Consider the following 15,834-nt stretch of genomic DNA (forward strand, 5'->3'; position numbering starts at 1 on the left):
TTTCCTGCTCCTCGGATGCTGCCTGACGTGTGCTTTTCCAGCACCACTCTAATCTTGACCCATGAGCTTCTGAAGCTGCTGTTGCTCCTCTCTCTCTCTCTCTCTCTCTCTCTCTCTCTCTCTCTCTCTCTCTCTCTCTCTGAATGAAGATTGAGATTCATCCAAGACTGTAATTTCCTTCCTCTGTCCAACAGCACTCTCTTCTCTCACTCCCTTTTCTATTTCTTTTATTTTCATGCTGGGATCCAACTGTTGACTTGCAGCAACTGAAAAGAAAGGGAGTGAATCCAGAAAGAGGACAGACTCTGGAAAAGCTGGTCCAGGTCTGTGCCTCAAACACATGGCAAGTGCAGTACCACAGGGTGAAGTTATAGCCTTTGCTGTGGAAAAAAAAGCAGAAATGAGGTGTATTGTTTAAATGGTGATATATTGGGAAGTGGAGAAAGTGAGGACTTCAGATGCTGGAGATCAGAGTCAAAATGTGTGTGGCGCTGGAAAAGCACAGCAGGTCAGACAGCATCCGAGGAGTAGGAAAGTTGACGTTTCAGATACGAGCCCTTCATCAGGAATGATGTATGGATGTGCAAAGGGGCCTCAACGTCCTCCGACACCAGTTGCTGCCAGTTGTCAGACAGGTGCAGAAGCAATCAGCAAGGCAAGTGGTATATTAGCAAGAGGAATTGAGTTTAGAAGTAGGGATGTCTCCCTGCAGTTCGGGGGTCATTGAATATATTCAAGGCTGAGTTCATATTACTTTTGAACAACAGAGAAGTGGATGGTTCTTGGGGAAGGCAAGAAAATAGTTTTAAGGCTAGTACAGAACAGTGACAGTCATACAGCATAGAAACACACCCTTCTATCCATGCTGACTATATTCACAAATTAAACTAATCCCACCTGCCTGTGTTTGGCCATATCCTTCCGAACCTTTCCTGTTCATGTACTTATCAAAATGTATTTTAAACATTGTAACTGTACCTGCATCCACCACTTCCTCTGGACATTCATTCCACACACAAACCACTCTTTTTTTTGAAATAAAGTGCTCCTCATGTCTTTCAACTCGTTCTACTCTCACTTTAAACATTTGCTCCCTAATCTTGAAATGACACCTGCCATTCACCTCACCTATACCCCTCATGATTTTTAAATCATTTTTAAACCTCTCTAAGGTCACCTCTTAACCTCCGATGCTCCAGTGAAAAAAGTCCCAGCCTCTGCATCTCGATGTAGGGAGTTCCATATCCATTTGTGATCTGTTCAATGCTGGTGCAGGCTTAAAAGACCAAATGGCCAACTCCTGCTCCCAATTCTCAGTGTCCTGGACAGCAAGAGACTATAAGACATCGGAGCAGAAAGTAGGCTATTCAGCCCATCAGGTCTGCTCATACCATTCAATCGTGGCTGATCAGTTTCTGAGCGCCATTCTGCTGCTTTCTCCCTGTCACCTTCGATCCCCTCAAAACTCAAGAACCAAGCTATCTAAGTCTAAATATCCTCAGTGACCTGGCCTCTGCAGTCTTCTATGCCAATGAATTCCATAGATTCACCACTCTGACTGAAGAAGTTTCTCCTTATCTCCATTCTAAAATGTCTTCCCTTTACTCTAAAGCTGTGCCCTCGGGTCAATGGAAACATCTTCCCAACATCCACTCTGTCCAGGCTGTTCAGTATTCTGTATGTTTCAGTTAGATCTCCCCTGAGAATGGTCCTGTTAATCAGCATGAACCAGACCCTTCAGGATGATGTACAGCAGGGATTAGGTTCAGCAAATTGGAAATGGAGGGAGTGTGTGTGGGATGGAGATCTTCAGCTTCTAAGGAACAAGAGAGGAAAGAGAGTCCACGATAAATTAGAATTGATTGGATGGGCTGTTAGGCTAAGGAGGGGCAGATGGAGTTGAACTTGCAGAAATGTGATGTGTTGCATTTTGGTCAAGCAATGCAGGCAGGATTTACACAGGGGGAGTGTTGCAGAAGAAAGAGACCTTGGAGTGCATGTTCATAGTTCCTTGTAAGTGGAGTCGCAGGTAGATAGGATAGTGAAGACAGGATAGTGTTTGGTATGCTTTTCTCTATTGGTCAGAGCATTGAGTGAAGGAGTTGGGAGGTCATATTGCGGCTGCACAGGACATTGGTTCGGCCACTTGTGGAATATTGTGTGTAATTCTGATCTCCATCCTATGGAAGGATGTTGTGAAACTTGAAAGGGTTTGGAAAAGGTTTATAAGGCTGGTGTCAGAGTTGGAGGGTTTGAGCGAGAGGGAGAGGCTGAATAGGCTGGGGCTGTTTTCCCTTAGTGTCGGAGGCTGAGGGATGACATCATAGAAGTTTATAAGGGGCATGGATAGGGGTGAATAGCCAAGGTCTTTTCCTCTGAATAGGGGAGTCCAAAACTAGAGGCAGTGGTTTGAGCTGTCTCAATCAGATCCCCTCACAGTCTTCTAAACTTAAGGGTATACAAGCCCAGTCGTTTCAGTGTAAGGTAATCCCGCCATTCCAGGAATTGACCTCGTGAACCTACGCTGCACTCCCTCAATAGCCAGAATGTCTTTCCTCAAATTTGGAGACGAGAACTGCACGCAGTACTCTTTCTGCCTCCTGCACTAAGTTTCGAATGTTGTGTATCAGATGTAAATTTTCCAGGAGTGCAGAGTTTGTCATTTCATCGGCATTGTAAAGTTTACTGGCAGCACCGGGAGCTGTGTGCTGTGTTCAGTAGAAATAATGTGGAGGAGCCGGTGTTGGACTCGGGTGTGTAAAATTAAAAATCACGCAATGCAAGGTTATAGTCCAACAGGTTTATTTGGAAATACTAGCTTTCGGAGTGCTGCTCCTTCGTCAGGTGGTTGTGGAGAATAAGATCATGATCACAATTTATATCCAAAGGAGTCTAGTGTCACAGAGATGTGATACATTAAACAATTCTAGATTTAAATCTTTTAGAATGGATTTCTGCTCTTTGGTTTGTTAATCCCAGAACGTGTTTTAAATAGCATTCTCAAGAATGTAATTTAAATGCAGAGCTTTTCTAACAATGTCAAGTCTGACTCGACATTGGGACCCAGACAGAATTCACAACTATTGTTAGAAAAGTGCTGCGTTGAAATGAAATGTACCACCACCACCCACGGTGCCCCTGTGCATTCTCGCCTGCCACCCACTGTGCCCCCAGTTCACTGCCCTCCATGATCCACAGCATTGTGTCCATTCCATCTCTCGCCCAACACCTCCATTCTCTCTGTCATGCCACCCTCTGCACCCTTGTCCATTTTCTCTCTCTTGTCCCCCACCCTCAGCTCACCCCCATCCATTGTCTTTCCCTGCTGTGTGCCCCTCCTCCAGCCCTCTTTGATTGCTGTGTATCAAGCTGATGAAGAGAGAGAATGGATGCTGGGAGACAGGAGGGGCCAGAAATAGGTTATATTTAAAATTGAGAACAGGTAAAATTATACATTCAGAAACATTATTAAAGTCTGAAAGCATGTTCAATTTTTTAAGAGCTGCTGGAATCTTTCTGAAACTTGCACTGAAATATGTGCAGTTAGACCACAGCTCAGGATAGGCTGGAAGGGGTGAATGGCCTGTTCCTAGTCTTGTGATATTGGTTCTGACGATGCAGAAATAGTCATAGCGTTGTACAGCATGGAAACAAACCCTTCAGTCCACATCGACCAGATATCCTAAATTAACCTAGTGACCCATTCGCCAGAATTTGACCCATGTCCCTCTTAAACCCTTCCCATTCATATCCCCATCGAGATGCCTTTTAAATGGGTTTCCCCATTTAATGGGTTTCCTCCGGGTGCTCCGGTTTCCTCCCACAGTCCAAAGATGTGCAGGGTCAGGTGAATTGGCCATACTAAAATTGCCCATAGTGTTAGGTAAGGGGTAAATGTAGGGGTATGGGTGGGTTTCGCTTCGGCGGGTCGGTGTGGACTTGTTGGGCCGAAGGGCCTGTTTCCACACTGTAATCTAATCTAATCTAATCTAAATGTTGTAATTGTACCAGCCTCCTCCAATTCCTCTGGCAGCTTATTCCATACACGCACCATCCTCTGCTTGATAAGGTTCCCCCAACCCCCACCTTCCCTCTCTCCCTCCTAAGATGTAGAGTTGCCCAGAGGGAGGAGGTTTCACTCTGAAACTCAGAAGATCATTTCCACACAGTGACATCAACAATGGAGCAAGAGGTTGGGGCGAGGTGTCTGGGTAATGTGCTGGGGAAGGGGCAGGGCCAAGCTGTAGGCGGGCCCCCACACTGCACCTGCTGCACATGGCCGGCCGGATGGTCCGCACTGCCTTGCAGAGTTTGCAAAAATCCCTTCCCTTCAGAGAATCCTCACATTGTGGAAGCAGGTCACTCTGCTCAACGGGTCCACATTAACTCACCGAAGGGTAACTCACCGACACCCGTTCACCTATCCCGATTGCTCGACATTTACCCCCAACTGATGCACCGAACCGGGCAGTATGGGTAATTTAGCGCAGCCAATCCACCCTAACCTGCACATCCCGTGGTACTATGGGTAATTTAGCATGGTCAATATACCCTTCACCTGGACTAAGTTAAAAAGCATACAACACCGGGTTAGAGTTAAGCAGGTTTATTTGGAAGGGCTCCTATTTGGAGCGCTGCTCCTTCATCAGATGGTTGTGGAGAATAAGGTCATAAGGCACAGAATTTATGGAAAAACATTATAGAGTCCTGCCACTGAAATGATATCTTGACAAACCTGGATTGTTGAGTCTTTCATCTTTTAGAATGGGTTACAGGTATCATTAATGTAAATCTCAGAACTTCCTGTAAGGCACCTTCGAGAAAACATAAGGCTTTATAACAAAATGTGACATCTTAACTCAGACAATTCATTAAAAGAGTGAGGTCAGAGTCTGTGTGTATCCCAATCTTGAGTCAGACTGGTTCTATTTCCAAAATGCCAGAAGTTTCTCCTTGCCTCCATTCTGAAAGGTCTTCCCTTTACTCTGAGGCTGTGCCCACTAGTTCTAGTCGCTCGAGTCAATGGAAACTTTTTCCCAACTTCCACTCTTTCCAGGCCATTCAGTATTCATTACGTTTCAGTTAGAACCCCGCTGCTTGTGGGCCTATTAACCAGCGTCAACTACATCCTTCAGGATGAGTTACAGCAGGGATTAGGTTCAACAAACTGAGAATGGAGGGAGAGTGTGTGGGATAGAGATTTTCAACTTCTAAGGAATAAGCAAGGAAAGAGAGTTCACGATAAATTAGAACTGATCAGGTGGGCTGATTGGCCAAAGTGTGGTAGATGGAGTTTAAATCAGAGAAATGTGTGGTTTGCATTTTGGTCAAGCAATCCAGGCAGGACTGACACCGTTAAGGGGGATGTTGCAGAACAAAGAGACCTTGGAGTGCAGGTTCATAGTTCCTTGAAAGTGGAGTCACCAGTAGACAGGATAGTGAAAGAGGCATTTGGTATGCTTTCCATTATTGGTCAGTGCATTGAGTATAGGAGTTGGGAGGTCATGTTATGGCTGTGTAGGACATTTGTTAGTCCACGTTTGGAAGACTGCATTCATTTCTGGTCACCCTTTTACGGGAAAGATGTTGTGAAACTTTGAAAGATGTCGGAAAAGATTTACAAGGCTGCTGTCAGAGTTGGAGGGTTCGAGCTACAGGGAGAGGCTCATTCGGCCGGGGATATTTTCCTGAGAGCATTGGAGGCTGAGGGGTGACCTTATAGACGTTCATAAGGGGCACGGATAGGGTGAATATCCAAGGTCTTTTCCCCAAGTTAGGAGAGTCCAAAACTAGAAGGCATATGTTTGAGGTGAGTGGGAATTTTTAAAGGCATCTGGATACGTACATGAATAGGAAGGGTTTAGAGGGATATGGGCCACCTGCAGGCAAATTGGAAGTAGATTAATTTAGGATATTTGTTTGGCCGGACAAGTTGGACCAAAGGGTCTGTTTCCGTGCTGTATTACTCAAATCTTCTTTGGTGAAAGCAGAAGTGTGATTGTGAAGGCTGGAGTTTCAGAGCAGCTTTCAAAGATGTTTTGCCCTTAATGGGAGCAGAAGAAGTTACAAAGAAACCCTGCATTTGTGAGAAAGCAACTGAGTGAGTGAGCGAGTCCATCCAGGATTTTGCTGGAAAGTGGGAATTCATTGCACGGTAGGGATGAAGCTCTACCTATTGAGTCATTTCTGCTGGTGAGTGAAACCAAGTCTCAAGATTAGGAGTAGATTCAGGACAGAGATGAGGAGGAACTGTTTTTGCTGGAGTTTAGTGAATCTATGGAATTCTCTGCCCAAGGAAGCAGTAGAGGCAGCTTTGTTAAGTATGTTCAAGATACAGTTGGATGGGTTTTTGCAATGGTAGGGGAATTAAGGGTAGTTTGGACAATGCAGGGAAGGGAGGATCTGAGACAATGGATAGATCAGCCATGACATTAATGAATGGCAGAGCAGGCTGGATATGAAACTACAACCCTGCATTTCCCATGGCTAACCCACCTAACCTCGACATTATGGACAATTTAGCATGAACAATCCAAAACAAGGCCAGTGAGCAGTGTAGTGATGTGGGAAATGAATTTTAGAGAACAATAGAAAGGGACAAGGAGAGTAAATATGCCAGCAATCAAAACTGGATTCTAAAGATCACAAAAATTGAAACCAGAAACGGTATTTGAATGTGTGCTGCATTGTAACAAAAGTGAATGAATTGACTGCACACATTGAAGAGAATAATTATGATCCGAGACTCCTTACAGAGACATGGCTTCAGGATGACAAGGATTGGATCCTGAATATCGAGGGTTTGGTCAAATGGGAAGCGAGGTAAAGGTATAGGGTTGGTGCTGCTAATGAAAGCACTGATCACAGGGTGTCAGCTCAGATTTCAGGTCCTGATTTCTCTGTCCCCTGTTGATCTCCCTGTTCCTACAGAGTAAGATGTCGGTCTGTTCTCAGCTCTGCTGAAGCTTTGTCCCCCCCCTTTTTTTTCACTGTCCGGAACAATAAAGCATTCAGCTAATCAAGCCCCAACCCACAATCTCCCAGCCTGTCAACCATCCAGACACATAGTGTAATCATAGCAGGGAATCACACGAAAAATGAAACCAAATTTGAAACAAATAGGTGCTCCTGTTTAATGTTTGTTCATTCGGAAATAAACCAGAAATGGGGGTCTCCCAGGATTCTGATTCTGTCCGACTTGAGGAATTCTCTCTCTCTTACATCTATCTATGAGAACCCAGCTATGATTTACAACAATATTTACACCAACAGAAGTAAGGCACCTGTTCTCAAATAGACATGGAAATAGAATTTTCTCTCTCAAGTGCGCACACAAGTCCACAGGAGTGAATGTATATTTGCAGATTTATATTTGCAGAGCTGAGCAGAAATGTCACTTTTTGTTATCAAAATTTAAGTTTTATGGAGAAGGTGCCTTCCAGGAAGACTGGGGTGTGCATATTAATGATACCTGCAACCCATTTGAAAAGATGAAAGACTTAACAATCCAGGTTTGTTAAATGTATCATTTCAGTGGCAGGACACTGTTTTTCTATAAATTCTGGGTCTTATTATCTTATTCTCCACAATCACCTGATGAAGGAACAGTACTCCAAAAGCTAGAGCTTATAAATAAACCTGTTGGGCTATAACATGGTGTTGTGATTTTTAACTTTGTCTAGGTTAGGGGGGATTGGCTATGCTCAATTATCCATAGTGCCCAGGGATGTGCAGGTTAGGTGTGATAGTCAGTGAGTAGAGCATCAGGTGTAGGGGAATGGGTGTGGGTGGGTTACCCTTTGAGGGTTGGTTTGGACTCGTTGGGCTGAGTGGCCTGCTTCCACGCTGTGGGGATTCTGTGAAGGGAAGGGATTCCTGCAAACTGTGCACCTCGCCCTGACCCTTTTGTTTCGTCCCTTCTCCCTCCCCCTCCCCCACCCATTGGTGTCACAACACGGAAGTGGCCCAGTCAGTTTGAGTGAAGCTCCTTCTCTTTGGGCAACTCTTCATCCTGGGAGGGACAGAGAGGGGAGGGGGGAAATCTATTCACTTGTGGCAACTGGAGTGAATCCAGGGAGGGAGCAGACGCTGCAAACTCAGGTATGTGTCTTAATTACCCGGGTGAGGAGAGACGGAAGGATGGGGAGGGGCTGTTTTCCCCATTGCGCCACAGCCTGAGAGGTGACATTATAGACTTTTATAAAATCATGAGCATGGATAGGGTAAATACACAAGGTCTTTCCCTTGGGATGGGGGAGTCCTGAACTGGAGGGTCATGGGTTCAGGGTGAGGGCAGTGGGGAAATGTAAAAGAGACCTCAGCGGCAACTTTTTCATGAAGAGGGTGATGCGTATATGCAATGAGCTGCCAGAGGAAGTGGTGGGGGCTGGTACAATTCCTGCAGTTAAAAGGCATCTGGATGGGCGTATGAATAGAAAGGGATCAGATGGAGAGGGGCCAAGTGGTGGCAAATGCGACTGGCATCATAGAGATGTACAACACGGAAACAGACCCTTCGATCCAACTTGTCCTTGCTGACCAGATAGCAAACCCAATTTAGTCCCAGCTGCCGGCACCCGGCCTATATAGGGGCCAAGTGATGGCAAACGTGACTAGATTAATTTAGGATATCTGAGCAGGTTGGGCCAAAGAGTCTGTTTCTGTGCTGTGTGACTCTAATTGTCTTCAGTGAAAGCAGAAGTGTGGTTGTGAAGGCTGGACTTTCGGAGCATGTTTTGCCCTGACTGGGAGCAGAAGAGTTTGACTGAAGTGTGTTGTTGTTAATGCCTTGATGTCTCATTTTGCTCCCACCTTCCGGGGTCATTAACCATTTTGTGTCTGGTCCTTCCTCAAGAAGCTGCATTGCAGGTTCACCCTGAATTGACACTTTTTTTTGCTTCCCAAAAGCAGACCTGCTCACTCTCAGCAGGATCCCAGTGTTGTGAAAGATATTCACTTTCAGGTGGAGGTATCCAAAATTCAGAGAGATGTCAGTCTTGATGTTTTTGCTTTTCTGCCCCTGTAAGATCCTGAATCAGCACCTTCAGGGGAATTAATTAGAGCGGAGTGAGTACAGAAGGGGAGAGAGAGTGGGATGGTGCTTTCAATTTTGTAGAACAACAAAAGACAAGAATATTTCACAGAAAGTAGAATTGCTTGTTCAGAATTTCTACCCTGCACTGACAGTGATGACTTTTGTAATCTCTTTTTAACAGTGTATTTGAAGATAGAAGTTTCAAAATTGGCGCGTGAAGTCCTTATGCCCGAAATGTTGACTCTCCTGCTCCAGATACTGACTGACCTGCTGCGCTTTTCCAAAACCACACATTTCAACACTGACTCTCCAGCGTCTGCAGTCCTCACTTTGACGTCAATGTCTGACAGTCACTCAATCCATCGGGACCGGAAACAATTTTCAACTGAGTCTGTGAGAAGGAGCAAAGTGTTTTGGTTCTTGTTTGAGTGTATTTTCAGCATCAGTGGGACTGGATGAGAAACCCTACTGTTGCAGCGCACTGAGTGTGGGGTGTGTTGCAGCAGGAATTGACGGCAGGGAGGGACTAGAAACGTGTTTGTGTGCAGCTGAAGCTTCGGCCATGGAGAAACCCGAGGAATCCTGCCCCGTGGAGAAACGGTGGAAGTGTAGTGATGGCAGGAAAGGCTTCTGTTTCCCGTCTGCCCTGCAGATTCATCGGCACATCCACACAACGGGGAGACCATTCTCCTGCCCAAAGTGCGCGAAGGGCTTTGCCCAGACCTCCGCCCTGCTGAAGCACCAGCGGGCCCACACGGGGAGAGGCCATTCCCCTGTCCCGAGTGCGGGAAGGCCTTCAGCAATTGCTCCGACCTGGTGAGGCACCAGCGGATCCACGCAGGGGAGAGACCGTTCCCCTGCCCCGAGTGCGGGAAGGCCTTCAGCAATTCCTCCAACTTGCTGAGGCACCGGCAGGTCCACACCAGGGAGAGGCCTTTCAGCTGCCCTGAGTGTGGGAAGGCCTTCAGCAATTCTTCCACCCTGCTGAAGCACCGGCGGGTCCACACTGGGGAGAGACCATTCCCCTGCCCCGAGTGCGGGAAGGCCTTCAGCGATTCCTCCCACCTGCTGACCCACCAGCAGATTTACACGGGGGAGAGGCCGTTCTCCTGCCTCGAGTGTGGGAAGAGATTTACCCAGGCCTCCAACCTGCTGACCCACTGGCGGGTCCACATGGGGGAGAGGCCGTTCAGCTGCCCCCTGTGCGGAAAGGACTTCACTCGCTCCTCCCATCTCCGGAGGCACCAGCGAGTTCACATACCATCGCAGGGGGATTGAAGGAGCGACGGCCGAGTGCCAGTATCGACTGGACTGTCAACCCAGTTCCAGGGATCCCGGGTTTGAATCCCACTGCAGCAGATGGCGCTATACAGGGTATGGGTTGAAATTACTGAGTGAGTCAATACTTCCTCCAGGTTAAGGCTGTACCAAGGATCCAATTACAAAGGGACAACTCAGTGGTGACCAATAGTAAAGAAAGTGGTTGGGAGTGGGGGGGGGGGGGGGGGGGGGGGGCGGGGAGTGTGTGCGCTTTGACTTTGAGCTGTTTAAAAAGCTACTTTTTCTCGGACTTTTTGCTGAGGGGATCTGAAGCTGTAACAAAGTTGGGTCGCAATAAAGGTTGCCTGAGCTTGCTGCTGGGCTCAGACTCTCATTGAAAGCTTTTTGTTTTAAAGCTGTCATTTCTTTCAGCCTCCTGCACTAACCTTCCAATGTTGCGTATCAGATGGAGTCGTGAATGAGCAGCCAGTATCGTGAGAACTTGTCAATATTTCAGGAGTGCAGAGTGTGTCATTTCATCGGCGTTATAAAGTTTCCTGGCAGCATCAGGAGGTGTGGGCTGCGTTCACTAGAAATTATATGGAGGAGCCGATGTTGGACTGGGCTGGATAAAGTTAAAAATCACACAACACCAGGTTATAGTCCAACAGGTTTACTTGGAAGTATGAGCTTTTGGAGCACTGCTCCTTCATTGGGTAACTGTGGAACAGGATCATAAGACACAGATTTAATAGGAAAAGATCACAGTGTCATGCAACTGAAATGACATATTGAACAAACCAAGATTGCTGTTAAGTCTTTCACCTTTTAGAATGAGTTGCAGGTTTCAGTTCATTAATCTGTAAATCCCAGAACTACTATTAATTCACATTCTTGAGATGACTTAAGGTTTTTTTTTAAATAAGTGACATCTCAGCCCAGACGATGAATTAAAAGTGTGAAGTTCGAGTCTGTCAGTATCCCAATCTTGGAACTAGAACCAGTCTGATTCAAAGTAGGAATTTATAAAATATTACACTGATTGACTGCCTGCAGTTTCTGCACTTTTTGAGCAAAGTAGAAATATCTGCAACCCATTCTGAAAGTTGAAAGGCTTAACAATCCAGGTTTGTTCAATATATCATTTCAGTGGCAAAACACTGTAATGTTTTTTCTATAAATTCTGTGCCTTATTCTCCACAACCACCTGATGAAGGAGCAGCACTCCAAATGCTGGTCCTTCCAAATAAACCTGTTGGACGATAACCCGGGTTTGTATGATTTTTAACTTTGTCCAGTTTAGGGTGGATTGACCGTGCTAAAGTACCCATAGTGCCCAAGGAGGTGCAGGTTTGTGTGGATTGGCTGTGCTAAATTACAGTGTTCAGGGGTGTGCAGGTTATGGTGAATTGGCAAGGCTAAGTTACCCATAGTGAAGATCTTGACCTCTCTTAAGGGGCCTTTTGGTTGAAGATCGGTCAAAAGAATCAATTAAATGCAGTCTGTACAAAGAAAGGTTATCAGTTTAATAAGGCAGCTTGACGCAATTCTGTCCAGCAACACAGTGATGAAAGCTTCTGTGTTCCATGGCGATGTTGCGTGATTACATTAGAAAATTACACATTATTTATTTGTGTTTTTTTTAAACAGACAGTACAGTCTTAATTACAAAAGACCAATCAAATGTAATAAGGTGACATGATTTACAGCAGGTTAATCCAATGATATTTCCTGGGGAAGGGGTCATAAGTACGTAAATCATCATGCCATGGTAGAGTTCAAGGTTAGTTCAAATGGTCAATTAATGTCAGTGTTCATTTTAAGAAAAGTCCATTGTCCTCTTATCTTTGGATTTTAGCTTAATTCTGCAAAACAGCAGGACAAGTTCAATCATTATTCTTAGCCATTTTGTTGTATTATTTTAAATTGAAAAGCCATTTTGTGGTTAGTAAAAATCTACATATACTTGTTGCGTCTGACAATAACCTAAATTCAAATTTTAGATCCTCACCTGAAGCATCAGAGTCTGAGGGGTGACCTTATAGACGTTTGTAAGCGGCATGGATATGGTGAATACCCAAGGTCTTTTCCCCAGGGTAGGGGAGTCCTACCCTGTTTGAGGTGAGAGGGGAATGATTTCAAAGGGATCTGAGGGGCAACTTCACGCAGAGAGTGGTACATGTATGGAATGAGCTGCCAGAGGGAGTGGTGGTGGCTGGTACAATTACAACATTTTAAAAAGCATCTGGATGGGAATATGAATAGGAAGGGTTCAGAGGGATATGGGCTACATGCAGACAAATGAGACTAGATTCGTTTAGGATATCTGATTGGACGAATTGGACCAAGGGTCTGTTTCTGTGCTGTATGACACTAACACTAATTGTCTTTGGAGAAAGCAGAAGTGTGGTTGTGAAGACTGCACTTTCAGAGCAGCTTTCAAAGATGTTTTGCCCTTACTGGGAGCAGAAGTTGATTAGATTAGATTAGATTACACTTAGATTAGATTACTTAGTGTGGAAACAGGCCCTTCAGCCCAACAAGTCCACACCGACCTGCCGAAGCGTAATCCACCCAGACCCATTCTCCTACATTTACCCCTTCACCTAACACTACAGGCAATTTAGCATGGCCAATTCACCTAACCTGCACATTTTTGGATTGTGGGAGGAAACCAGAGCACCCGGAGGAAACCCACGCAGACACGGGGAGAATGTGCAAACTCCACACAGTCACATGAGGCGGAAATTGAACCCGGGTCTCTGGCGCTGTGAAGCAGCAATGCTAACCACTGTGCTACCATGCCGCCCCTTGTTACAATGAAATCTTTCATGTGTGAGACAACAACTGAGTGAGTGAGTACATCTGGGATTTTGGTGGAAAGTGGGAATTCATTGCACTGTGGGGATGAAGCCCTACCTATTGAGTCATTTCTGCTGGTGGGTAAGACCAGGCCTCAAGATTAGGGGGAGTAGATTTAGAACCGAGATGAGGAGGAGACAGTGAGGACTGCTGCTTTTCCTGGAGTGTAGTGAATCTAGGGAATTGTCTTCATTAAGTATATTCAAGACACAGTTGAATGGGTTTTTGCATGGTAGGGGAACTGAGGTTAGTTGGGGCAATGCAGGTAGGAGGAGCTGAGATGATGGATAGGTTGACCATGATCGCAATGAATAATGGAGCAGGCTGGAAGGGCCAAATGGCCAACTCTTGCTTTTATTTCTACGAAACTATTTCCCATAGCTAACCTACTTAATCTGCACATCACTGGGCACTATGGGTAATTAACATGATGAATTCATTCTAACCTGCACCTACCTGGACACCATGGGTAATTTAGCACAGCCAATCCAACCGAATCCGCACAACACTGAACACTGGGTAATTTAGCATGGTCAATCCACCCGAACCTGGACAAAGTTAAACATCACACAACACCAGGTTATAGCCCAACAGGTTTATTTGGAATTACTAGCTTTCAGAGCATTGGTGGTTGTGGAGTATAAGATCATAAGGCACAGTGTCCTGCCACTAAAATGATATATTGAATAAACCTGGATTGTTACCCCTCTCATCTGGTACAGTGGGTTGCAACTATTATTCATATGTAAATTGTGATAACATAAGGTTTTATCACAAAAGGTGACATCTGGGCGGCACAGTGGCTCACTGGTTCGCACTGCTGCCTCACAGCCCCAGGACCTGGGTTCGATTCCAGCCTCTGGCGACAGTCTGGGTGGAGTTTGCACATTCTCCCCGTGTCTGCATGGGTTTTTTCTGGGTGCTCCGGTTTATTCCCACAATCCAAAAATGTGCAGGTTAGGTAAATTGGCCATGCTAAATTGCCTATTGTGTTACATGCATTCGTCAGGGGTAAATACAGGGAATGAATCCTGGTGGATTACTCTTCGGAGTGTCGGTGTGGACTTGTTGGGCCAAAGGGCCTATTTTGATACTGTAGGAACCTAACCTAATCTCGGCTCAAACAATGCATTAAAAGTATGAGGTCAGAGTTTGTCTATATCCCAATCTTGAATCAGACTAGTTCTGTTTCTAAAGTAGGAATTTATAAAATATAATATGTTCTGACTGCTTGCAGATTGTACATTTTTGAGCAAAGTAAAATGTATCTGAAAGTATAATTCTGCAATTGCAAATTCACCCCCAAGGACTTGTGTGTGCTTACATGCATGAGACAGCGAAAAGGTCTATTTCCATGCTGTATATCTGTCTATTTGATAACAGGTGCTTTATTTCTGTTGGTGTAAATATTGTTGTAAATCATAGCTATGTACTAACAGTTACATGTAAGGGAAAGAGAATTCCTCAAGTAGGGCACTATCAGAATCCTGGGAGACCCCTATTTCTGGTTTACTTCCTAATGAACAAACATTGAGCATGAGCACCTATTTATTTCTAATTTTTGTTTCATTTTTCTTGTTTGATTCCCTGGTATGATTACACTTTGTGTTTGGTTGGTTGTCAGGCTGGGAGATAGTGGGTTGGGTTGCGATTGACTGGATGTTTTATTGTTCTGGAAGATGTAAAGTGGGGAGGGGTCAAAACTTCAGAAATCCCGCAGAGCCGAGAACAGACCAACATCATACTCTGTGGGAACAGGGAGATCAACAGAGGACAGAAATCAGGACCTGAAATCCGAGCTGACACTGACGACCCTGTGATCTGTGCTTTAATTAGCAGTGACAACCCTCTGACTTTACCTAGCTTCCCATTTGACTACTCTCTTGATATTCAGGATCAAATCCTTGTCATCCTGAAGCCATGTCATAATTATTCTCTTCAATGTGGGTGGCATGGTGGCACAGTGGTTAGCACTGCTGCCTCACAGCGCCTGAGACCCGGGTTCAATTCCCACCTCAGGCGACTGACTGTGTGGAGTTTGCACATTCTCCCCGTGTCTGCGTGGGTTTCCTCCGGGTGCTCCGGTTTCCTCCCACAGTCACAAAGATGTGCAGGTCAGGTGAATTGGCCATGCTAAATTGCCCGTAGTGTTAGGTAAGGGGTAAATGTAGGGGCATGGGTGGGTTGCACTTCGGCGGGTCGGTGTGAACTTGTTGGGCCGAAGGGCCTGTTTCCACACTCTAATCTAATCTAATGTGTGCAGTCAATTCATTCACTTTTGTAACAATGCAGCACTTGTGCAGACACCCTGTTTTTTGTTTCAATTTTTATGATCTTTGCAATCCAGTTTTGAATCCAAATACATTTACTCTCCTTGTCTCCATCGTTTCTCTGATGTTCATTTCCCATGTCACTACATTGCTCACTGGCCTTGATTGGGTCCCCCCACCTTATCTCAGTCCCAACCCTCGGGCTCAACACTGCCTTCTTGACCTGCAATCTTCTTCCTGACCTCTCTGCCCACACCCCCTCTCCGGCCTATCACCCTCACTTTAACCTCCTTCCACCTATTGCATTCCCCAAGTCCCTCCTCCCTACCTTTTATCTTAGCCAGCTTGGCACACCTTCCTCATTCCTGAAGAAGGGCTTGTGCCCAAAACATCGATTCTCCTGTTCCT

The 15,834-nt window shown here is 45.5% G+C and overlaps 2 protein-coding genes across 2 annotated transcripts in view; one reads left to right on the plus strand and one right to left on the minus strand.

Moving 5' to 3' along the window:
* The window catches only part of LOC148144324 (uncharacterized), a 222,541-nt gene that overhangs the window by 55,836 nt on the left and 150,871 nt on the right, over positions 1-15,834 (minus strand). The gene's annotated exons all lie outside the window — the stretch shown is intronic.
* LOC122543538 (uncharacterized) overlaps positions 1-15,834 on the plus strand; it is a 144,810-nt gene that overhangs the window by 7,780 nt on the left and 121,196 nt on the right. Inside the window, exons 2-3 of the mRNA XM_087975318.1 lie at positions 9,216-9,772; positions 9,856-10,137. Of these exons, the coding sequence (XP_087831444.1) occupies positions 9,597-9,772; positions 9,856-10,137 (458 nt within the window). The 5' untranslated portion in view covers positions 9,216-9,596. The remainder of the gene's footprint in view (positions 1-9,215; positions 9,773-9,855; positions 10,138-15,834) is intronic.

Source organism: Chiloscyllium plagiosum, unplaced genomic scaffold, assembly GCF_037043375.1.
Source record: "Chiloscyllium plagiosum isolate Xiang-an unplaced genomic scaffold, Cpla_swu_hap1 HiC_scaffold_27, whole genome shotgun sequence".
Lineage (NCBI taxonomy): Eukaryota > Metazoa > Chordata > Chondrichthyes > Orectolobiformes > Hemiscylliidae > Chiloscyllium > Chiloscyllium plagiosum.